Source organism: Ahaetulla prasina, chromosome 10, assembly GCF_028640845.1.
Source record: "Ahaetulla prasina isolate Xishuangbanna chromosome 10, ASM2864084v1, whole genome shotgun sequence".
NCBI classification, from domain to species: domain Eukaryota; kingdom Metazoa; phylum Chordata; class Lepidosauria; order Squamata; family Colubridae; genus Ahaetulla; species Ahaetulla prasina.
In genome coordinates, this window is record NC_080548.1 from 22377292 (window position 1) to 22402523 (window position 25232).

At 41.0% G+C, this 25232-nt stretch overlaps 1 protein-coding gene across 1 annotated transcript; it reads right to left on the reverse strand.

The window, feature by feature from the left end:
• Positions 1-9329: 9329 nt before the first annotated feature.
• Positions 9330-19889, reverse strand: LOC131204499 (trypsin-3-like). The gene is made up of 6 exons (XM_058195872.1): positions 19848-19889; positions 16795-16902; positions 13697-13877; positions 11808-12058; positions 10387-10523; positions 9330-9814 (listed from the first exon to the last, which is right to left on the reverse strand). Exons 2-6 carry the CDS (start codon positions 16835-16837, stop codon positions 9635-9637), a joined length of 792 nt encoding a protein of 263 aa, XP_058051855.1. The 5' UTR covers positions 16838-16902; positions 19848-19889; the 3' UTR covers positions 9330-9634.
• Positions 19890-25232: the final 5343 nt, after the last annotated feature.

Genomic DNA, 25232 nt, shown 5'->3' on the forward strand with positions numbered 1-25232 from the left:
CAATACTGCTGCCATTACCTTTACATTCTGATAACTTAGAGAGGGTTCCTCTTGAGCTACTTACTCTGTCCGTTATGCAGCTATGGGCTATGTTTCCTCTCACCTGATCATTCTCTAGGCACCATCTCTTTGCCCAGTCTCCTAAGGTTACTTCCACATATTATTACATCTGTCATCAAGCAGCGGTCCATTTGACCATAAAGCCTTATGTTGCTGCACTTGTGTCAAAAGCACCAAGAGATCCTATCAGGTTGAAATAATTAGCCAGTGACATCACCATTGCCCTGGGGATGCCCACTAGGGGGCTCCTTTCATGTCCCCGGCATGAGCTGGAGCGAAGGATGGGAACTCAACCCCGCCCCATGGCAGCTGTTGGGTCTCAAACGTGGACTTGCTAACCTCCTGACCACACTCCCAACCACTCGAGCCATTGTGCTCCTCTAAAGCCTTCTGTGAAAAGCCACCTCTTCCCTATTATTGAAATTCTACATTATTGTTGTTAACTATAATGAGAGAATCTTATAAACTTTTGCCAAGAAAGGCCTTTGGCAGTTTGCCTAATTAGACCAAGGCTAGTGATAGGACTGAGAAATTGTGTTGGGAGGAATTTGCTTTAATGAAGTAACTCTCAGCTGTTCTAATAAAGTTTGTTTGTTTTTACACTGACTGAGTTTCCCACTACCTACTTGGGCCTGGGTCACAACAATGGGTTTCACAGAGATAGACCATCTCCTTCAATATCAGACTAATAAAATCTCTCCCTACTGAATGACCGATAAAATGGTTTCATAATGGAAGGGTATCCAATAAGAACAAAGAGCCTTGTGACTCAAGGAATCTAAACCTATGAAAGTGCTGAGGAAGTAGATCACCCTGGCTTGATGCACAGTTGGCCAGTATCAAATCTGCCTAGACCAATTTTTTCATCTGAGCTGTTTCCCAGATAGACAAGACGATAGATAGATAGATAGATAGATAGATAGATAGATAGATAGATAGATAGATAGATAGATAGACAGATAGATAGATAGATAGATAGATAGATAGATAGACAGATAGATAGATAGATAGATTAGAACCCTCACTGCATATCGGACATTAATACAATTGAACGTGTCCAGAAATATTTCACAAGAAGAGTCCTTCACTCCTCCGCTCGCAACAAAATACCTTATGCCACCAGACTTGAAATTTTGGGCTTAGAAAATTGAGGACTACGCCGCCTTCGGTATGACCTGAGCATAGCTCATAAAATCATCTGCTACAATGTCCTACCTTTCAATGACTACTTCAGCTTCAACCACAACAATACATGAGCACACAATAGATACAAACTTAAGGTAAAATGCTCCAAACTCGATTGCAGAAAATATGACTTCAGTAACAGAGTGGTCAATGCCAGTAATACACTACCAGACTGTGGTCTCATCCCCAAACCCCCCAAATTTTAACCTTAGACTGGCTACTGTTGACCTCACCCTATTCCTAAGTGGTCTGTAAGGGGCGTGCATAAGAGCACCATCGTACCTACCATTATTGTCCTAATGTTCTCTTTAATTGTATTCATTTTATGTATTCAATTCATGCTTATACTTTTATATATTATCTAATACATACTCAACAAATAAATAAATAAATAAAATAGACAAGATGAGCTAATTCTTCTTTATTGTAAAGCTACATTAATAGAATCTTGCAAGTCTGAAATTACAATACTGCTGCCATTACCTTTACATTCTGATAACTTAGAGAGGGTTCCTCTTGAGCTACTTACTCTGTCCGTTATGCAGCTATGGGCTATGTTTCCTCTCACCTGATCATTCCCTAGGCACCATCTCTTTGCCCAGTCTCCCAAGGTTACTTCCACATATTATTACATCTGTCATCAAGCAGCGGTCCATTTGACCATAAAGCCTTATGTTGCTGCACTTGTGTCAGAAGCACCGAGAGATCCTATCAGGTTGAAATAATTAGCCAGTGACATCACCATTGTCCTGGGGATGCCCACTAGGGGGCTCCTTTCATGTCCCCGGCATGAGCTGGAGCGAAGGTTGGAACTCAACCCCGCCCATGGCAGCTGTTGGGTCTCAAACGTGGACTTGCTAACCTCCTGACCACACTCCCAACCACTCGAGCCATTGTGCTCCTCTAAAGCCTTCTGTGAAAAGCCACCTCTTCCCTATTATTGAAATTCTACATTATTGTTGTCAGCTATAATGAGAGAATCTTATAAACTTTGTTGGTTATGGATGAAAGAACCCTTTTCTGTCCCTAAACCCCCGGTTCTGAGTTAGGTGAATAGCCAGCATGTAAATGTTTGTATAATTTCAAAAAAAATGGACTACAACCATTGACCTGAAAGAAGCTGCAGATCCCCAAACTCAGGTTGTATTTCAGAATAATATGCTATTCTTTCATCACTTGCCAACAATGCATCCTTTGTAACAATGGTAGGATTGGCCACATTCCAGTATTCCTCCTATTTCTCAGGCTAAGGAAATAGATGACTCTTTGGAGCCTATACAAAGACCTGTAAAGCCTGAATCCAGGAGCATAGGGGAGGAGGGGTTGTTTGTCCAAAAAAGTCAAGAAGGAATCTACAATTGCATAATGAAAACCCTACTCCCTTTATATGGCAGGGTAAAAAGGCGAGGGTTAAAATGAAAATAATACAGGATTCACGGGAAAGAGGTGGTTTAAGAATGCCTAATTTTAAACTATATTATGAAGCAGTAACCCTCTCAGTAATAAGTGACTGGTTTAACTTAACAGAGGAAAGAATTTTGAATATAGAAGGTTATGACTTGTTATATGGATGGCATGCGTACTTATTTTATGGAAAAAAAGTGGATAGGGCTTTTAAGAATCATGTGTTGAGAAGTGCTCTTTATGGTCTGGAATAAATATTCCTATAAATTAGATTATAAGATTCCTATATGGGCGAGCCCTAGACATGCAATAGAGAATATAAATATAGAACAGAAACAGGAAATGATTACATATAAAGAACTTTTGTATGCTGAAGGAGGTAGATTGCAATTAAAATCATTACAGGTATTAAATGAAGAAGGGAGGAATTATACTTGGTTTCAATATGGGCAAATAAGTGCTAGATGGAAAGAAGATCAAAAAATTGGTATAATGCAAAGGGAGGAAAATTTAATAAAGCAAATTAGAAATCAGACCCTGGAGCATATAAAGAGATTGTATAATGTGTTGCTTGAAATAGATTCGGAAAAGGATTTGGTAAAGGATTGTATGATAAAATGGGCACAGAATATTCAGGAACCAATAATGTTGGAAACATGGGAGAAAATTTGGGTTAGAAATGTTAAGTTTACACAAGCACAGAATTAAAGGAAAATTTTTATAAGATGTTTTATAGATGGCATTTAGATCCCAAAAAATTATCATGTATGTATCCTAATATCCAAGCGAAATGTTGGAGGTGTGATTGTGATGATGCTACATATTTTCATATTTGGTGGACTTGCAAGAAAATTAAGGTCTTTTGGATAAGAATTTGGTGGATTATTCAAAATGTACTGAAGAAGAAGATAAAGTTCCTGCCACAATTTTTCCTTTTGGGAATTATAATGGATTGTACAGGGATTGAGACTAAACTGATTTTGAACTTAATAACAGCAGCAAGACTGTTGATTGGACAATACTGGAAGAAGAAGAGATACCTACAATAGAAGAATGGATATTGAAAGTTATTAACTTGGCTGAGATGGCTAAAATCTCAGCGTTTTAAAAGACAATACGCAGGAAAGATATTTAATTGAATGGAAAAATGGATTGATTATCTACAAAACAGATATCAGATTAAGAAATATCAGATTGCCTTTGAATAATTAGAAAGTTATTTTATGTAATGGGGAGGGGGTTGGGAGACGAAAAGCTTTGGATGTGGTTATTTGGATTGGACTTTACCTTGTGATTGACCCGGGAAGCCGGGGGTGGGGGAGGGAGGGGGGTGTTTTGTTTTGTCTTTTTTTTTGGGAGGGAGGGGGAAAAAAGGGGGAAAATGTTTTTGTTTTTTTTAAAACTCTTTCAATAAAAAAAAGAAAACCCTACTCCCTACCCACTAAAAAATAAAATAAAATGAAAGGGCAGGGCTTTGATCATGTGGTTGCATATGCCAACTTGATTGTTCTGATTCCCCTCTCAGCAGGGGTGGGCTGCTCCGGGTTTACCCAGGTTCAGGCGATCCTCTAGCGAAGATTTTTGCGTTCGGCGAACCCCCAAATCCCACTCCTGGCTGGCCCCACCCCACCCACCCCACCCCTCCCATTCCAAGAGTCTCCACGTGGCCTGTTTTGGATGCCAGGTAAGTGCAGGGCCTGGGGAGGGCAAAAAGCAGGCCTCCCGGAGGCTCTGGAAGGCCAGAAACGGGCTCATTTCTGGCTTCCAGAGGGCCTCCAGAGCCCAGGGGAGGCCATTTTCACCCCCTGGAGGCTCAAGAAAAGCCTCTGGAGCCCAGGGAGGGTGAAAAACAGTGCTCGCGGAAAATTCCAGAAGGCCAGAAATGGGCCTGTTTCCAGCCTCCAGAGAGACTGAGGATGGCGAAAACGATCCCCGTGCTGTGGTGCAAGAGGTCGACTAGCCCACGCCCACCATGGCCATGCCTGCCCAGCAACCATCCCTGCCTCTCAGATATACTGTAATCCAGGGCTGAAATCCAGCAGGTTCTGACAGGTTCTGGAGAACTGACAGTGGAAATTTTGAGCAGTTTGGAGAACCGGTAGCAGAAATTTTGAGTAGTTCAGAGAACCGGCAAATACCACCTCTGGCTGGCCCCAGAGTGGGGTGGGAATGGAGATTTTGCAATATCCTTCCCCCAGGAGTGGGGAGGGAATGGGGATTTTGCAGCATCCTTCCCCTGGAGTGGGGTGGGAATGGAGATTTTGCAGTATCCTTCCCTTGCCACTCCCAGAAAGCCAATCCCATCAAACCACGCCATGCCCACCAAGCCACACCCACAGAACCGGTAGTAAAAAAATTTGGATTTCACCACTGCTGTAATGGTATGTGGGAGGGAGGAGGATGAGCTGCAGACTAGGCAACTGCCATGTAAAAGGTATCTCAGTTCAGAGAAGTAGAGGAAACATGGGAAGCATTTCAGAAAGGTCCTCACTAGTTTTCTGGCCAGTACAAGGAAATTAGGGCTGGAACACTTTCAGAATAGCAAGATTCTTTTAATATAACTATAGGAGATGAGCAGGCTGAGGCTGAGGCTGAGTCGAACAAATCATCAGTCTCGAATCCCTTCGCATCCACAAGAGATCTACGTTCAGCCCACCTTGATTTCCTTTGACTCTCACCTACCGTCAATTTGCTTTGACCGTTAGTAGTTCAGATTCTTGTAGAGAGCTTACACTTGCAATACATCTTTATATTCATTTGAATTGCCTGGATTTCTGGATTTCCCTGGGGCCTGACATTAACCTTACAATAAAAATAGAACTAGTACTCATTGTGGTCCTTTTCTCTGGACTACTTCAAAGGGCTAACATCTGATAGAGTAGCAATAAATGTGGGAGATTTCAGAGAAAACTTATCACTAGTATTTGAAGAAAGATTCAGTGTACAAACCAAGGAGACGTAACAAGATCACCCATCTGTTGGACTGTTGCCCTCTGATTTATTGTAAATTAATAAATAAATTTAGTCCCAGTTTTAATCAATATATATATAAATGAAGGTTGAGATTGTAATTCAAGAATACCAATAGAAAGGCATTGTCTAGAATTTTTTGTTGCAGCTGTTCCATGTCATTTTCTTGATTTCTCTTCCGTATTTCCATCTTGGTAATCTCTTTATTGTTATCTTCCATGTTTCAAACTCTATGTCAGGTGAAAGTTTTTTATTTTTTTCTCATCATCTTTTAAAAGTTTATCCATTAAAATCCAATCCTTTACAAGATATTACTTATTAAAAATTTTAGACCATGTAAAAAAAACTCTAAGATGAAAAAAGTTGGGTTGGCCGTTTTAACTCTTTTCTGCTTGATCTTTTGATTTCCACTGGCATCCATTAGCAATCTTCATTTTTTAAATTAAATTTATATGCCACCCATCTCACAATCGAATGACTCTGGGCAGCTTTATCATCCTTTATTAAAACTAATATGGTTTTTGTTTCAGTCATTTCCTACAAATATATTATTTCATTATATACTTGCCTTTCAAATCTTACAGAAAAAAATAACCAATATTACCAATCTCCCTGGTTTCCCAATCCATTTTTTGGGTGTTTTTTTGTCAATTGTATATTATTGTAAATTTTCAAGACGCTATTTAAAATGACTTAAATCCAAAAGAAGTTAAAACTCTCCAGGTGTCCAATTGAGCTTTCTGTTTCGAAGGTCTCTAATATCCATAAACTAGTTAAATTGAACATTTCCAAAAGTAATTAGAAACCGAGTTCAGCCATCTTAATGGCCTTATGAAAAGCTGTGCCCCTACTGAGAACAAAGACATTATCTTGGCTCCTGGTGCTCAAACCCCTGGGAGATAGCTGCTTTACGCTCTCCTCATGAGAAGCTGAAATTCAGAGCACCTCTGGATGACTTCCCAATCTCTCCTTCTTTGGAGAAATGTGAAGGACTCACCGGTCTTTTGCACAGTGGTCATTGTCTCCTCTTATTCACAGAGACATTTTTAGTCAGCCATGACTCACACCGGAAGCCGGGGGTGATACCTATCACTGAGGATCTCCATTTTAACGTAATCCATGATTCAGGTAAAACCTGAAGCTTGGCCCAACTGCCATGTAAAAGGTATCTCAGTTCAGAGAAGTAGAGGAAACATGGGAAGCATTTCAGAAAGGTCCTCACTAGTTTTCTGGCCAGTACAAGGAAATTAGGGCTGGAACACTTTCAGAATAGCAAGATTCTTTTAATATAACTATAGGAGATGAGCAGGCTGAGGCTGAGGCTGAGTCGAACAAATCATCAGTCTCGAATCCCTTCGCATCCACAAGAGATCTACGTTCAGCCCACCTTGATTTCCTTGACTCTCACCTACCGTCAATTTGCTTTGACCGTTAGTAGTTCAGATTCTTGTAGAGAGCTTACACTTGCAATACATCTTTATATTCATTTGAATTGCCTGGATTTCTGGATTTCCCTGGGGCCTGACATTAACCTTACAATAAAAATAGAACTAGTACTCATTGTGGTCCTTTTCTCTGGACTACTTCAAAGGGCTAACATCTGATAGAGTAGCAATAAATGTGGGAGATTTCAGAGAAAACTTATCACTAGTATTTGAAGAAAGATTCAGTGTACAAACCAAGGAGACGTAACAAGATCACCCATCTGTTGGACTGTTGCCCTCTGATTTATTGTAAATTAATAAATAAATTTAGTCCCAGTTTTAATCAATATATATATAAATGAAGGTTGAGATTGTAATTCAAGAATACCAATAGAAAGGCATTGTCTAGAATTTTTTGTTGCAGCTGTTCCATGTCATTTTCTTGATTTCTCTTCCGTATTTCCATCTTGGTAACCTCTTTATTGTTATCTTCCATGTTTCAAACTCTGTCAGGTGAAAGTTTTTAATTTTTTTCTCATCATCTTTTAAAAGTTTATCCATTAAAATCCAATCCTTTACAAGATATTACTTATTAAAAATTTTAGACCATGTAAAAAAAACCTCTAAGATGAAAAAAAGTTATCGCTGGGTTGGCCGTTTTAACTCTTTTCTGCTTGATCTTTTGATTTCCACTGGCATCCATTAGCAATCTTCATTTTTTAAATTAAATTTATATGCCACCCATCTCACAATCGAATGACTCTGGGCAGCTTTATCAACCTTTATTAAAACTAATATGGTTTTTGTTTCAGCCATTTCCTACAAATATATTTCATTATATACTTGCCTTTCAAATCTTACAGAAAAAAATAACCAATATTACCAATCTCCCTGGTTTCCCAATCCATTTTTCCCCTGTTTTTTTGTCAATTGTATATTATTGTAAATTTTCAAAACGCTATTTAAAATGACTTAAATCCAAAAGAAGTTAAAACTCTCCAGGTGTCCAATTGAGCTTTCTGTTTCGAAGGTCTCTAATATCCATAAACTAGTTAAATTGAACATTTCCAAAAGTAATTAGAAACCGAGTTCAGCCATCTTAATGGCCTTATGAAAAGCTGTGCCCCTACTGAGAACAAAGACATTATCTTGGCTCCTGGTGCTCAAACCCCTGGGAAACCCCAGCTCTCCTCATGAGAAGCTGAAATTCAGAGCACCTCTGGATGACTTCCCAATCTCTCCTTCTTTGGGGAAATGTGAAGGACTCACCGGTCTTTTGCACAGTGGTCATTGTCTCCACTTGTTCACAGAGGCATTTTTAGTCAGCCATGACTCACACCGGAAGCCGGGGGTGATAGCTATCACTGAGGATCTCCATTTTAACGTAATCCATGATTCAGGTAAAACCTGAAGCTTGGCCCAACCGTGCCATGCTTTAAGAGGTGCTCATAGGGCAGTGATGGTGAACCTTTTTGGGACCGAGTGCCCAAACCGGAATGAGCGTGCATGAATGAGCGCACAGGCCAGCTGGTCTTTGTTTCTGACACATGCCTGCGTGCTGGCCGGCTGGTTTGACACCCCTGTAATAGACACAGAGAGAAGAGACGAGCAAATGGTAGATGCAATTTAGTTATTGGTCTTACCAAGTGGGAAATGAAGTCTGAAAATGGGGTACTGATAAAAAAAAAGAAAAGATATATCTGACTTAAATTGTTGAGGAGCCTTCAAAACCTGGTTTTGATATCGGAACCAGGGCATTATTATTTTTTTCCTTTCCGTTCTCTTTTCCCCCACTCCTTTGCTCTACCAATCCCTCAGAATAAGACAGCCAAGAATGAAGACGTTTGGGGCCCTAATCCCTTGCCCCCACCAATTTCTCATACGATGGTTCAGTGCTCCTCCACCACTTGTTTATACAGATAGTCCTTGACTTACGACCACAACTGAGCCCAAAATTTTCTCTTGTTAAGCAAGACAGCTGTTAAGTGAACTTTGCCCCATTTTATGATTTTTCTTGCCACGGTTGTTAAGTGAATTGTTCGTTAAGTTAATAACACGGTTGTTAAGTGAATCTGGCTTTTCCATTGACTTTGTTCGTCAGTCGGTCACAAAAAGTGATCACATGACCCCAGGGCACTGCACCTGTCAAAAATATGAGCCAGTTGCCGCATGTCTCAATTTTGACCACGTGATCATAGCGATGCTACAACTGTTGAATGAAACACGGTCGTAAGTTACTTGTTCAAGTGCTGCTGTAACTTTGAAGGGTCACTAAATGAATGATTGCAAGCTGAGGTCTACTTGTACAAGACAAAATTGTTCTCATCGCTTTTCACAATACAGAATGATAGGGTTGGGGGGCGGGAGGAGAAACCAAGAAAAAAATGGATAGCATAACAAATTTGCATTAAATCAACCAAATAACTTGACCCAGCTACACAGAGCCCTTGGCCAAATACCATAATATGTAAAACGTCCCTCATAGTTGCAGATTCTAACCCTAAACCCATCCAGGAAATGTGGGGAGATAAAATGATTTGCTAGAGAGCCAAATCATTCCCAAGGTTTTCTCAGAAATGATTGTCTTCCTTCTATTCGAATCCTCCATAGAGAGAACGTATCCACTTCTTAATTGTGTTCTGAATCCATGGTACAACGCAGCAGACTTTGGCATAGACTCCTGGGTTCCCTCTTTGAGCACACACAAACCTCCCCCAAGAAACCACACCTTCAAGTCGCCCATTGCAGACGAGGGGGCCCCCAGAATCACCCTACAAGGGGAAAAAAAAAGGCAGAAATTGTCACTTAACTCTCCCATATTGATCTTATCCTAGTTTAACTTCAAGAAAAAGATCTAATTCATTTTTATCTTATTTTTTTTAATCTTCTTATGCCAGCCCAACCACTAACTGCAGACCAGTGGTGAAATACTTCACGATTTGCCACTGGTTCGCTGCCTGTGCATGCACGGTGCGCGCCAAATGCATGCTGCATGAGCATGCACAGTGCGCAGCAAACACACACTGCATGTGCATGCACAGTGCGCACCAAATGCACACTGCACGGGCATGCATGCACCAAACGCACCCTTCATGTGGAAAAAGGATGCTTAACAAGATAAGTAGAACAGCGATCCCCACCACCATCGCTACCGGATCGCGTGATCCGGTCTGAACCAGAAGCATTTCACCCCTGAGCCTGTTGCTTTTGCGACAAACTACTTTTGTGCTGAATTTTTATTTTACCGTTTATTTCTTTGTCGATAAAATAAAGATATAACTCTCACATGTTCTTAAAAGCCTGTACATCACAGGGCTGAAACCGCCACCAGCTCTCCTCTTACCTGGCAAGAGTCAATGCCTCCTTGAGGTACTCCAGCACACAACATGTGTGAAGTGATCCTACCATAATACGCTTTATTGCATTGATTGAATGGAACAATGCTGACATTTGCACACTGCATCTTGGCTGGAAGTTTGTCTGCAAGACATATCAATTGAACAATAGTAACAAAAACCCAAAACAAGTTAGTGATGCATAAACATCAGGCATATCTGTGGCTTTTTAGATGTTCCTGGGAGAGACATTCATTCAAAGTTCACCTTTGGTTCTTCCCATTGGGACAGATTCAGAGGTGGGTTTCAGCAGGTTTGGACCAGTTCTGGAGAACCGGTAGCAGAAATTTTGAGTAGTTCAGAGAACCGGTAGTAAAAATTCTGACTGGCCCCGCCCCCATCTATTCTCTTCCTTCCGAGTCCCAGCTGATTGGGAGGAAATGTAACCTTCCCCTGGAGTGGGGAGGGAATGGAGATTTTACAGTATCCTTCCCCTGCCACGCCCACCAAGCCACGCCCACCAAGCCACACCACGCCCACCAAGCCACACCCACAGATCCAGTAGTAAAAAAAAATTTAAACCCACCACTGGACAGATTGCTAGATTTCACCCAACAAACAGAACTTGAGACAATTATGATATTTTCGAAGAAACCCACAATGTCTGAACAGACATCAGAAATCAGAAATTTGATCACCTTGACTGGGAATTATGGGAGGCAGCAGAACCCTAACAGTTCTGGAGAACATGAATTTGGGGAATGTTGACTGAATTGTCCAATGGTTTGGTTGAGCCAGTTTTTAGGTTTCCTTTCCTATACAAGCTGGAAACTAAAAGCTGAGACTTCCAAGTCTAATTTATACGTGTTCTTACATATGGCTCCAATGTTGCACTTCAAGTTACACCAGACCTTTGAGTGTTTCTAGTTTTTATGAATTATATTCGAAGGCCAATCCAAACCCCAAACCTAACCCTAGGTTTCTCATTTCTTTTAAGCTCATCTTTTTTAGAAGTATACAGGCCATTTCACAAATGTCTGTCTCAGCACTTATAGTACAATAAGACAAACTGAATTTAGGAGTGGGAGATTAGACAGCAGTAATAGCAATAGCAATAGCGATAGCACTTAGACTTATATACTGCTTCACGGTGCTTTACAGCCCTCTCTAAGCGGTTTAGAGTCATCCTATCGCCCCCAACAATCTGGGTCCTCATTTTACCGATCTTGGAAGGATGGAAGGCTGAGTCAACCTTGAGCCTGGTGAGATTCAAACTGCCAAATCGCAGGCAGCCGGCAGGCAGCAGAAGGAGCCTGCAGTACTGCACTCTAACCTCTGCGCCACCGGGGCAAGAAATTGCCATGGCCACATTTGCATGAATGATGACACGAGGAAAACAACATTTGTCCATCCCTTTTTGTCCCCTTACTTTGAGGTGACTTGATCGTGCCCCAGCCTGAAACAGTACATCGTGTCCCGTCCTTTGGGCAATTGGTAGGCAGTCGTGTGACATTAACTGCTTTGGTTATTATGGCGCAGGGTTTAAGCCGAACAAGCATGTAATCCTTGTCCATTTTCTTTTTATTGTAACCTGGGTGTGGGACAGTTTCAGCGATATCCATGCACTGCTCTGTTGGTTCAACTTTTTTCAGGTTGTGTTTTCCTAAACACACCTTCACTCTGTACGAAAGGAAACAGAATAGAACGAGTCACAAGAAAATCGTGAACAAGGCTGAAAAACACCACCCTAATAGAAACTAGGAATGATTACTTATTAGATTTTTATCCGGTTTTTATTACTTTATGGGTAACTTAATAGAATAGAAAAGAATATATATTTTTTTAGAATAGAATTTAGTGGGATAGTGAACATACGTAATACTCCTACTTCAGTGGTGGGATTCAAGTAATTTAACAACCGGTTCTCTGCCATAATGATTTCTTCCAATAACCAATTTGCCAAACTACTCAGAAAGTTAACAACTGGTTCTCCCGAAGTGGTGCGAACTGGCTGAATCCCACCACTGTCCTCCCTCCTATCTATTTTCCCCACAACAACTATTTTGGAGGTGAGTTGGGCTGAAAAAAAGTGATTGGCCTGAATTCATCCAGTCTGCTTTCAGGCCTAAGGTGGAAATTCAATTCCCCGTCTTCTGTTTCTAATTTCTAGGCCAGCACCTTAACTACTACATCAAATTGGCTCAGGGGGATTATAGCAATAGCAATAGCACTTAGACTTATATACCACTTCACAATGCTTAGCAGCCCTCTCTAAGCGGTTTATAGAGTCAGCCTCTTGCCCCCAACAATCTGGGTCCTCATTTTATCTACCTCAGAAGGATGGAAGGCTGAGTCAACCTTGAGCCTGATGAGATTCAAATTGCCAAATTGCAGGCAGCCGGCAGGCAGCAAAAGTAGCCTGCAGTACTGCACTCTAACCACTGCACCACCGTGGCGCCTTTTATATTGATATTTTAGACTATATTGATCATAACAGACAGTAGGCAGTTCTTAAAATGCTTATATTACATTTGCATATTGAGGTTTTGGGGTTGATAGTCAAATCTTGTGTGCGGGGAGCGACGTGGACTTTGAGGGCTGTTTCTTGTTGTGCTTCCTGGGAAAGAGCAAGATTCTTGTTCCTTTTCTTAACGTTTGTCTTGCCTGGTAGCAGAGTCTGCTTGTTTTTGCACTGCATTTGCCTGGTTCACACAACAAAACCATCCACGGATGATATGATGAGAGTTTTTTTGTTTTTCAGTCAGTGTCAGGCATGAACAATGTGAAGAATTTAATTAGCTACATTGCTCAATGCCTAATTCGCAGGAATCTTCCCAGACCGGCAGTTTGCATCTGGGCCAGACTAGATAAGGTCCAATGGCATTCAAGTGGGCCAGGCCTCTTATGTCTATGTAGGGATTACAGACTAATTTCCCACTTGACTCCTCCCTCAGCTCAGCCAGTCTCTCTCCTATAGTCACCTTGATGCTGATTTGCACTTAGAAAGCAGGACTGTCTGTCTCATGATTTCCGATCTGGCTTCCATGCCTAAGGGAGAACGTCACCCCCTAGTTCTCCCCATTCATAGCACCTAGCACTAACAGAATTGGAAGGGACCTTAGAGAGGTCACCTAGTCCAAACCTAGGAGACCTGTACTAGGGATTCGAACCACTGAACTGCCGACCTTTCTGACTGACAAGCTCAGTGTCTTAGCCACTGAGCCACCTTAACCACTGCATCAGCTGGCTCTCTTATCCTGGGATAAATATCCTTACCATTCTCCTTGCTGCTTCATGCTAATTTCTTCTTTGACTTACCTTTGTCTGGCTCTACAATGGGCTGCTGTCAGCACCCAACACGGGTGCACCAAGCTTCCTCCACAATAAATCCTCCAGTTGCCTTTATTTCCAGTTACAATGGCTGCCTGGAAGGGACGGGAATTTGGTTTGCAGTCATATCCGCCTATGATTCGGCCACCACCACTTTCCTGTGCCAAGACTTGAGATAAAAGCACACCAAAGAAAGAAATGGTCATCAGAGCATCATTTGCTAGAACCTAGCCCGCTGCTTGGACATCTCCACTTGATATTTTCTAAAACCAACCTGAGCATGAAGTCCATTTACATTCCACTGCATTGTTTGCTATTGTTCTTCTAAGAAGGACTTAGAAGGACTTTCTCCAGCAAAACCGTTTCTTTGCTCCAAAATGAGACCAGATAATTTCAAATAGAATAGAATAGAATAGAATAGAATAGAATAGAATAGAATAGAATAGAATAGAATAGAATAGAATAGAAAGAAACCCTACAGCATTTCAAATTATCCAATCTCTTCTTTAAAACCTCCAGTGTTGAAATATTCACAACTTCTGGAGACAAGTTGTTCCACTGATTAATTGTTCTAGCTGTCAGGAAATTTCTCCTTAGTTCTAAGTTGCTTCTCTCCTTGATTAGTTTCTACCCATTGCTTCTTGTTTCTACCCTCCCCAGCCCCTCACTGTCTGATTGCTGCCAGCTCCACAGGCCGCCGGTGGATCACAATACTTGTCCTGCCTTGAGACGCTTTGGAGAATAGGTTGGTCAGCCCCCTCTTTGTGGAAGCCCCTGAGATATTGGAAGACTGCTATCATGTCACCCCTATTCCTTCTTTTCATCAAACTAGACATATCCAGTTCCAGCAGCCATTCTTCATATGTTTTAGCCTCCAATCCCTCAATCATCTTAGTTGCTCTTCTCTGCACTCTTTTTAGAGTCTCAACATCTTTTTTAACATTACAGTGACTAAAAGCCTTGGCTATTATGCACTGAATTGTGGTTCAAGGGCTACTTTCTCTCTGGAAGTCTACTAGGGCAGAATTGTTTTCAGTGGAAAGGTGAGACCAGTCTGGAAAGAGCAACTCATAAGAAGGACAATGGGAGAAGCTTCAAACTTACCTGCTTTTAGTTAACACCTGGAGAGCAGAGCAGGCTAAGAATGTAAACAGGTCTTCCACACTCTGATGACAGCAAATCTATTGGCATTATTATAATGGCCATTTCTAAATTACCATAGTATGTTTCTATACAAACCAGAATGTACACATTTGATAGAAATGTGTGCTTTTTGTCTTCTTTCTTAAGAGGGGAGGAGCAAGGTCTACTCCGATAGAAGACAATATTTGTAGCTCAGATCTGAACTTTGAGGTCCTTGATGCTCACTGAGCTTGACTGTTTTCGTGCAGACATTTCATCACCAAACTAAGTAACATCATCAGTGTTAGCCAACTATCTCATTTCCGAGCACTTGGGGACAATCTTTCCCTATCTTTCTTTCTTCCCCAGCTTGTTATTGTGATGCTGTTGCTTTTAATCACGCTGACGTTTCTTTTCCCAGCTTTCCAGCCACAACACAGAATGACCTGCCATCCAGGTGTGAAATTCAGCAGGTTCTGACACGTTCTGGAGAACCGGCAGCTGAAATCTTGAGTAGTTCAGAGAACTGGTAAATACCACCTGTGGCTGACCCCAGAATGGAGTGGGAATGGGGATTTTGCAGTATCCTTCCCCTGCCACACCCACCAAGCCACGCCCACAGAGCCACACCACACCCACCAAGCCATGCCACACCCACCAAGCCACGCCCACAGAGCCACACCACGCCCACCAAGCCACGCCCACAGAACCGGTAGTAAAAAAATTTGAATTCCAGCACTGCTGCCATCCTCTTTTTTTCTGCCATGTCCCTATAATGCTGCCTTCATCAGAATCGGAGCTCACAAGACAGACAGGCTTAAGTTATTCTTTGCTCTCTCCATTTTAAAGAATGGCGAAATCTCAGTTTAACTGCCCATTCAGGAGAGGCAGTTATAATATTGTTACATTGCAAATCTCATTTTTTTTCCCCCAGCAGTTCATGATATCTACATCATGGTGTCATGATGCAAATGATATAAATTGGTGTGAATTTAAATAACTTGTGTCATGACACAAATGTCACAAATTACTGCTAAAAAAAGGTAAAGGTTCCCCCGCACATGCATGTTAGTCATTCCCAACCTTAGGGGGCGGTCCTCATCTCTGTTTCAAAGCCGAAGAGCCAGCGTTGTCCAAAGACGTCTCCGTGGTCATGTGGCCGGCATGACTCAACGCCAAAGGCGCACGGAATGCTGTTACTTTCCCACTTTCTGCTAGATTGGCAGAAGCTGGGACAAGTAACGGGAGCTCACTCCGTTACACAGCACTAGGGATTTGAACCGCTGAACTGCCAAACTTCTGCTCAACAAGCTCAGTGTCTTAGCCACTGAGCCACCGCATCCCACTTAAATTAAAGTACAATTAAAGTAAAAAAACAAATGTAATTGTTCACTCTAGAATATTTCAGACACAACACATTTGTCTGCTATTTCGAGAAGAAATTCAGGCTGTTACTTCCAGAGTCCGCTAAATGGGGTCATTTAATTGAGGTTTCACTTCAGGATTGGAAGATAAAGTATATAGCTGTTTGCCCTTTAAATCTTTCTATTTCATTTATTCCATCATAGACTTATAATTGTCATTTTGTTTGTCACTACATATCACATAGGTCTTTATTATGTCCAGAAAAGAAAATGAAAGATTATACTTCAATTTTACAAGGAGTTTCACTTTAGATTTCCAGATTTATACACAACATTCTTGCTTCTTACTGGGTCAGACTGATTATTTATTTATGAAATATATTGGCTACCTAACTTATAGTAGAGTAACTCCATGATAATTGTGTATCTAGGAATGAGAATGAGTGTGTGTGGGGGGGAAATATTGATAAATTTATACATCTAAATCTGCAATATTGCACTGTCTTCCCCATCTCTACTAACCTCCTAGTATTGATAGCAAAGATCCTAATAAAGCTTACAAATAAGAAAAAGTTGGTTACCTGGCGTTAATTTCCTTACCTGTTGAGCTCACCAGAAGTAACCCCCAAAATAGTTGTTTCATCCTTAGTTTTGTGAGGTCAACTGGAACCCAAAAATCTTGGGACAATTGGCTGCAGGGCAAGAGATCTGCAAAGAACAAATGCATGGATATCTACAAGATTAAACCACAATTACGGGCCTCCTCGGCGCCAGTAATGAGGCCAAGCAGCATTAACTGTACATGTAAACAGTTCTCCTATAATTATTATCCATAATGCGTTATCATTAGTTTTGTCCTGCTGTGAAGCATCGGTAAACACTTCCTGTGGTTGAGACATAGATGGGTTTAATCAGGCAGGGAAGGTTGGACATTTTACTCAGATTATTTATTTATTTGAATTATTTAAATGGCCACCTCTCTCACAGCAGTGACAGTGAATTTTCATTGTCTGTGATCATAATAAAATAATAGAAATGAGAAGAAAATGAAGGAGGAGGCTGATTTATATTTTGATTCTTAGACTCAGTGGTGGGATTCAGCCAGTTTGCACCTATTCGGGAGAACCAGTTGTTAACTTTCTAAGCAGTCCAGAGAACCCGTTGTTGAAAGAAATCTTATTTTGTTTTTTTCCACTTTACAGGGCTAATCCTGCAAGGAAGGCAGGAAGGGAACGTTCTGGAGTTGTCTCTAGCCTAATCTTTATTGCCCTGCTTACAGAAACTGCCTCTCTGGTTAACCCTTGCTACATTGTAACAGCTAAAGTGAAGCACCCATCGATGTGAATGACGTTCAGTTGGCCACGCCTACGTGGTCACGTGACCACCGAGCCAGGCCTACCCAGCTGGTCATTAGGGCAGAGAACCGATTGTTAAATTATTTGAAGCCCACCATTGCTTAGACTCTTTTGAACATGAGGTATATAAAAGAAAGCATAACAATAGTGCAACATTTAACATTCAAAGCACTGAATGACAGGCACATCATGGAATTGGTACTAGAACAATGTTCCATCATTTGGAAGGGGAAAAAAAGTAGTCTACCAGTGTGTTTTAGCTGTTTCTCTTCCCAACTTTTCTTTTGAGACACATTATTACTGGAGAACCAAATAATGTGAGATGAGCAGGAATATAAATTGATTAAATAAATAGGTGTGTGAAAATCTGCATATTAACTAAAACAAATTTCACTTCCAATAAAATATAAATATTTTTTTTCTGTTGGAAGAGAAAACCCTATTGAAAGATGCATAATTTTTTTTTTTAACATTTCAGTATTTGGTTTGTTGAAGTTTGAATTCTTGCACAGTCCAATACTTCTCTGATATATATTTAGTTATTTTAGGTAAAGGTAAAGGTTCCCCTCGCACATACGTGCTAGTCGTTCATGACTCTAGGGGGCGGTGCTCATCTCTGTTTCAAAGCCGAAGAGCCAGCGCTGTCCAAAGACATCTCTGTGGTCAGATGGCCAGCATGACTAAATGCTAAAGGCGCATGAAACACTGTTCCCTTCCCACCAAAGGTGGTTCCTATTTTTTCTACTTGCAATTTTACGCGCTTTCGAACTGCTAGGTTGGCAGAAGCTGGGACAACTAACGGGAGCTTACCCCGTTACACGGCAGCACTAGGGATTCGAACCGCTGAACTGCCGACCTTTCGATCGACAAGCTCAGCGTCTTAGCCACTAAGCCACCGCGTCCCCTATTTAGTTATTATAGGGGGAAGGAAAAAGAAGAATCCACACAACGGAATGTTTGGCTATTGTACCTATTAATCTCAACACTTCCCCACATTTTTTGACTCTGAATAAATTATACAAATACGCATACACACACAAACACACACACACACACACACACACACACACTTAAACATTTAAGTTCTCTTATAATTATTATCCATAACGCGTAATGCACATTTGATAAGAAACCCTGTTCCAATAAGAATGAGAGAGAGAGATGGAGAGAGGGAGAGAGGCAGGCAGTTATGAGTTTTTGCACATAAAGAATTCAATAACCAGTCGTAAATAATCCCAATAAAAATTCTAGGAAGTCCCTTTATTGCTGGTCTGAGCAAAGGATTAGACTCAATTACCTAAATAACTCTTTCCAATAATAGGATTCCCATACTGCCTTCTTCCAGTTTAGACAATGGATTTATAGCTTCCTTTTCAGCCACTTAAGTAAGACACACATTTCAACGCCCAGTTAAAATATATCTTTGCAATCTACTCTGCATGTTATCCAGAGCCAGAAGTAGGGTACGTTAGGTAATGCCTAAATCTCAAAGATACTTTTTTCATTTGTATAAATTCCATATAATTTATGTTTCATGCGATGATTAAAATGTGGCCTGATCTACAAGGGTAGGGGGAGAAGGGGAAAGGGGGTGGTTCTCACATATTTATCCAAAGAGCACCAAAGTTTTGAAATCATGTTATAACTTCTCGTCGTCTTTCTTCTGCGTGCTTCTGATCCATGATCCAGCCATAGATCCCAGAAAGGGCCTCTGGTGGCTCAGACTGCTAAAACAGTCTGTTATTAACACAGCTGCTTGCAATTACTGCAGGTTCAAGCCCCACCAGGCCCAAGGTTGACTCAGCCTTCCATCCTTTATAAGGTAGGTAAAATGAGGACCCAGATTGTTGGGGGCAATAGGTTGACTTTGTATATAATATACAAATGGATGAAGACTATTGCTTAACATAATGTAAGCCGCCCTGAGTCTTCGGAGAAGGGCGGGATATAAATGCAAATTTTAAAAAATGTAAAAAAAGAACAACCCAAAACCCTTTTACAAAAACAATTTAGTTTAAATCTCCGACACTTTTGACAAGAGGTTTCTTTAGCAACCTTTCTTCTCTCCCACAAAGACAATGCATTAGGAAAGGAAATTGCAAATTTTACACCATTCTTTTTTTAAAAAAAAAAAATTGATAACTTTCCACAAAGGGGTACAATATCGCTACGCACTGTAATGCCAACCAAACTAGCCCATTCCAAAAGATTAAATACAGCAGCATAGACTATTGTCCAAATTTAAGACTTATAGCTAGATTTCCGGAGTGAAATTGTGAATTGAATCATCTCACTCACCTGCGGTTCTTGACAAAGCTTTTCAGAGGGAAGACAGTCTTGATACTGTTGTCTAAAAGTGAGTAACTAATGTAGAAGTTAACATTTAAATGCTAGAGAAGGAGGATGTCCTGGATGTGAGTCCTTAGATGATGCATCACAGGTTTGGAGCATCCACTGTGACTCAAATAGTGGTTGTATATCGTCCAATCTCTTTTCTAGCAAGAAACCCACATTAAAATCTGAATGGGCCAGCCTACCAGCTCTTGGGTACACCCTCCGCCTCTTCATATTATGTCTCTTGAAGAAACATCAGGATCTTCCTAGAATATAATGGAGAAAATGTAATAAGCTTCCCCCCTCCCCCCCCATCACAGAGTGTACTTTTCTCTGATAATGTAAACTTGCAGTTTGAGTATCAGTAGTAGAGAAATGGGGAAACTAGATGGCCAATATTTGAATTTAAAGAAAGCGCAGCTCCTGGCTTTGCATATACTAACAGCAACTAGAATTGGTATTTGCACAGCAATGGAAAAATGATGAGATTCTGTCAGAGGGGCCTTTGTGGCTCAGACTGCTAATGCAGTCTGTTATTAACAGCAGCTGCTTGCAATTACTGCAGGTTCTAGTCCCACCAGGCCCAAGGTTGACTCAGCCTTCCATTCTTTATAAGGTAGGTAAAATGAGGACCCAGATTGTTAGGGGCAATAGGTTGACTTTGTATATAAATATACAAATAGGATGAAGACTATTGCTAACATAGTGTAAGCCGCCCTGAGTCTTCGGAGAAGGGCGGGATATAAATGCAATTTAAAAAAAAAAAAAAAAAAGAGGGGAATGTAATTCAGAAAATACTAGAATGCGCAGAAGTGGATAGATAAGGAAGAAACTGAATATTTTTTTTGATATGGGATGTATTTTATCAATGGCTAGACCAGGGGTCTTTCATCCCTCTGTTGCGGCTCCCTGTCACTCAAAATATGTGTCACAACCGCCAATGTGTCACACCCGCCGGCACGTGATTTATTGCGCTTTCTGACCCATCTTTTTTTTTTCGGAGTTCAAAATGTTTTTGTTGCACGCAGAAATAAAAATTAATTTTCTCTGTAGCAGTTCATTGATTTCATAAATGCAACACATTATCGTTTTTTTTATACATAGCATAAAGGTAAAAAACGATATATGCATTGTTAACTTCACTGTAGATGTCAAAAGGGTTTTGGGGCTCCCGATGTTTTCTTTTCTGTGGGAAACGGGTCCAAATGGCTCTTTGAGTGTTTAAGGTTGCCGACCCCTGGGCTAGACAATAGGAACAGAAGTTAGAAAGGAAGAGATATAAAAAGAGGAAATGTTAATGTGGAAAAGAAGATGATGTTAAGTATTATTGTTATTATATTATTAATATTATTGTGATGAATACTACAACAAATACGTGGATTATGACTGTTTAAAAATAACTGTACCCAGATCACACACTGTTTGATGGAAATTAAATGCTATATAAATAAAACAAATAAAGCATGGGGGGAAAAAAGTAAGAAAGCGCAACTCGGTATGTCTAGTTTAATGAAAAGAAGGACAAGGGGAGACATGATAGCAGTGTTCCAATATCTCAGGGGTTGTCATAAAGAAGAGGGAGTCAAGCTATTCTCCAAAGCACCTGAAGGTAGAACGAGAAGCAATGGGTGGAAACTAATCAAGGAGAGAAGCAATTTAGAACTAAGGAGAAATTTCCTGACAGTTAGAACAATTAATCAGTGGAACAACTTGCCTGCAGAAGTTGTGAATGCTCCAACACTGGAAATTTTTAAGGAAATGTTGGATAACCATTTGTCTGAAATGGTGTAGGGTTTCCTGCCTGGGCAGGGGGTTGGACTAGAAGACCTCCAAGGTCCCTTCCAACTCTGTTATTATTATTATAAACTCGAGAACTTGAAATGCCAGCTGTTCAGCTCTAAGGATAAACAAAGGTTTATTCCTTATCAGAACGCAAGATCCAAACCCTCTATTTCATGTTGGACACATGTATCGTTCTTTACTTGTCTTGATTCAGGGACTAAATTCAAAACACAAGTAGAATTATTAGCTTCAAATGGGAATCTATACCTGGCCTTTTAAACAGCAATATGTTCAGATAAAATTGGCAGGGAATAGGACTCGGCTCCATGCATGACAAGCATTGCAAGCTTTGCATTTTTGCAATAGAGGTGGATTCTTTAAAAAAAAACAACAAACAAGCAATTTTGTTTTATTCTATTTCTAGACACACAGAAGAATACTCTATACTCTCTGAGCATAGAGACTCCAGTGAGTTGGAATGTAAGAACATCTGGATGACCCTGGCTTTTCTTACCTGTACAAGTAGCAAAAGATTACTAGCGGAGATGTGTTCTTCAAGTGTCTTATAATTCAGTTATATATGATTGACTAATCTGAGAAATTTAGTATCATTAAAGGTGTTTAATGATCATTAAAGGTATCATTAAAGGTTCCCCTCGCACATTTATTTATTTATTTATTTATTTATTTATTTTATTTATTCGTATTTTTATACTGCCCTATCTCCCTAAGGACTCAGGGCGGTGTACAGCCATGTAAAAACACATAAATATACAAAGTAAAACATTCATCTAAAAAACTTATTATAAAGGCCAAATATTTAAAATAAACATATAAATAATAAAACCCAATTTAAAACCAAAATCTAAAATTTAGTCATTTAAAATTTAAAACCCTAGTCCAGTCCTGCGCAAATGAATAGATGTGTCTTAAGCTCGCGGCGGAAGGTCCGAAGGTCAGGAAGTTGACGAAGTCCTGGGGGAAGCTCGTTCCAGAGGGTGGGAGCCCCCACAGAAAAGGCCCTTCCCCTGGGCGTCGCCAGTCGGCACTGCCTGGCCGACGGCACCCTGAGGAGTCCCTCCCTGTGAGAGCGCACGGGTCGGTGGGAGGCATTCGGTGGCAGCAGACGGTCCCGTAAGTAACCCGGCCCTATGCCATGGAGCGCTTTGAAGATCATTACCAGAACCTTGAAGCGCACCCGGAAAACCACAGGCAGCCAGTGCAGTCTGCGCAGGAGAGGTGTTACGTGGGAGCCACGAGGGGCTCCCTCTATCACCCGCGCAGCTGCATTCTGAACTACCTGGAGTCTCCGGGTGCTCCTCAAGGGGAGCCCCATGTAGAGAGCATTGCAGTAGTCCAGCTGAGATGTCACGAGAGCATGAATGACCGTGCACAGAGCATCCCGGTCTAGAAAGGGGCGCAACTGGCGAACCAGGCGAACCTGGTGAAAGGCTCTCCTGGAGATGGCCGTCAAATGGTCTTCAAAAGACAGCCGTCCATCCAGGAGAACGCCCAAATTGCGCACCCTCTCCATTGGGGCCAATGACTCGCCCCCAACAGTCAGCCGCGGCTGCAGCTGACTGTACCGGGATGTACATACGTGCTAATCGTTGCTGATTCTAGGGGGCGGTGCTCATCTCCGTTTCAAAGCCGAAGAGCCAGCGCTGTCCGAAGACGTCTCCGTGGTCATGTGGCCGGCATGACTAAATGTCAAAGGCGCATGGAATGCTGTTCCCTTCCCACCAAAGGTGGTCCCTATTTTTTCTACTTTTTTACGTGCTTTCGAACTACTAGGTTGACAGAAGCTGGGACAAGTAACGGGAGCTCACCCCATTACATGGCAGCACTAGGGATTCGAACCGCTGAGCTGACGACCTTTCGATCGACAAGCTCAACATCCTAACCCCTGAGCCACCGCGGCCCCTTTAGTATCATTAGGACAGGGATATCAAACTCAAGGCTTGGGCGCTGGATTCGGCCCATGGGGTGCTTAGATGTGGCCCACCCTGGAAACAGTGAAGGATTGGTGCCTCTGCCAGCGAAAAACGGAGCTCAGGAGGCCTCCTGAGCTTCATTTTTGCTGGTAGAGGGTTGCAGGCAACTGTTGCAGCCGAAAATGGAGCTTGGGAACCCATTTTCGCTGGCAGAGCAGAGCGCTCGGGACCCCCACATGAGTGACGTCGAGCTGACCCTACCCTAGCCACGCCCACCCCGGCCCCCCAAGGTCAAACACAACCCTGATGCGGTCCTCAATGAAATTGAGTTTGACACCCCTGCATTAGGAGATGTGAGAATGTGAATTTATAGAATAGAATAGAATAGAATAGAATAGAATAGAATAGAATAGAATAGAATAGAATAGAATAGAATAGAATAGAATAGAATAGAATAGAATAGAATTCTTTATTGGCCAGTGTGATTGCACACACAAGGAATTTGTCTTTGGTGCATATGCTCTCGGTGTACATAAAGAAAAAATAAAATATATTCATCAAGAATCATAAGACGCAACACTTAGTGATAGTCATAGGATACTAATAAGCAATCAAATCATACTAGGAAACAATAAAAAAACATAAATTGTAATGATGCAAGTAACATGGTTATAGCCAAAAGTGGGAAGAGATAGGTAAAAGGAAGAATGAGAAGAATAATTGTAATAGTCTTAGTAAACTATTTGACAGTGTTGTGGGAATCAGTTATTTAGCAGAGTAATGGCATTCGGGAAAAAGCTGTCCTTGTGCCTAGTTGTTCTAGTGTGCAGTGCCCTATAGCATCGTTTTGAGGGTAGGAGTTGAAACAGTTTATGTCCTGGATGTGAGGGGTCTGTAGATATTTTCACAGCCCTCTTTTTGACCGGTGCAGTATTTTATTTATTTATTTATTTATTTATTTATTTATTTATTTATTTATTTATTTATTTATTTATTTATTTATTTATTTTGTCACAACAATATATGTAGGTATCATACAAAAAGATTATATAGCATATAAACATATATATGAGTAAATATTAGGAGGTATAAGCATATATATATATATATAGGAAGAAGAAAAGAAAAACAATAGGACAGGAACGATAGGCACGTTTGTGCGCTTATGCACGCCCCTTATGGTCCTCTTAGGAATGGGGTGAGGTCAATAGTAGAAAGTTTTTGGTTAAAGCTTTTAGGATTATGAGAAGAGACCACAGAGTCAGGTAAAGTATTCCAAGCACTGATGATTCTGTTACAGAAGTCATATTTTCTGCAATCTAGATTAAAGCGGTTGACATTTAGTTTAAATCTATTAGTTGCTCTAGTATTATTGCAATTAAAGCTGAAGTAGTCTTTAACAGGAAGGACATTACAATAGATGATTCTGTGAGTTAAACTTAGGTCTTGTCAGAGGCGACGGACTATATTTCTGCAAATAATAGGACCGGGAAGGAAAAACAAATAGTTGGAGTTGTTGGGTATGGCTAGCCTGGAGGGAAGGAAATTATTCCTGCCCAGGTTGTCTAATTATCCATTGTTTAAAGACCTCCAACACTGAGCATTTTCTTACAATGAAATCTGTGCCTTCTAT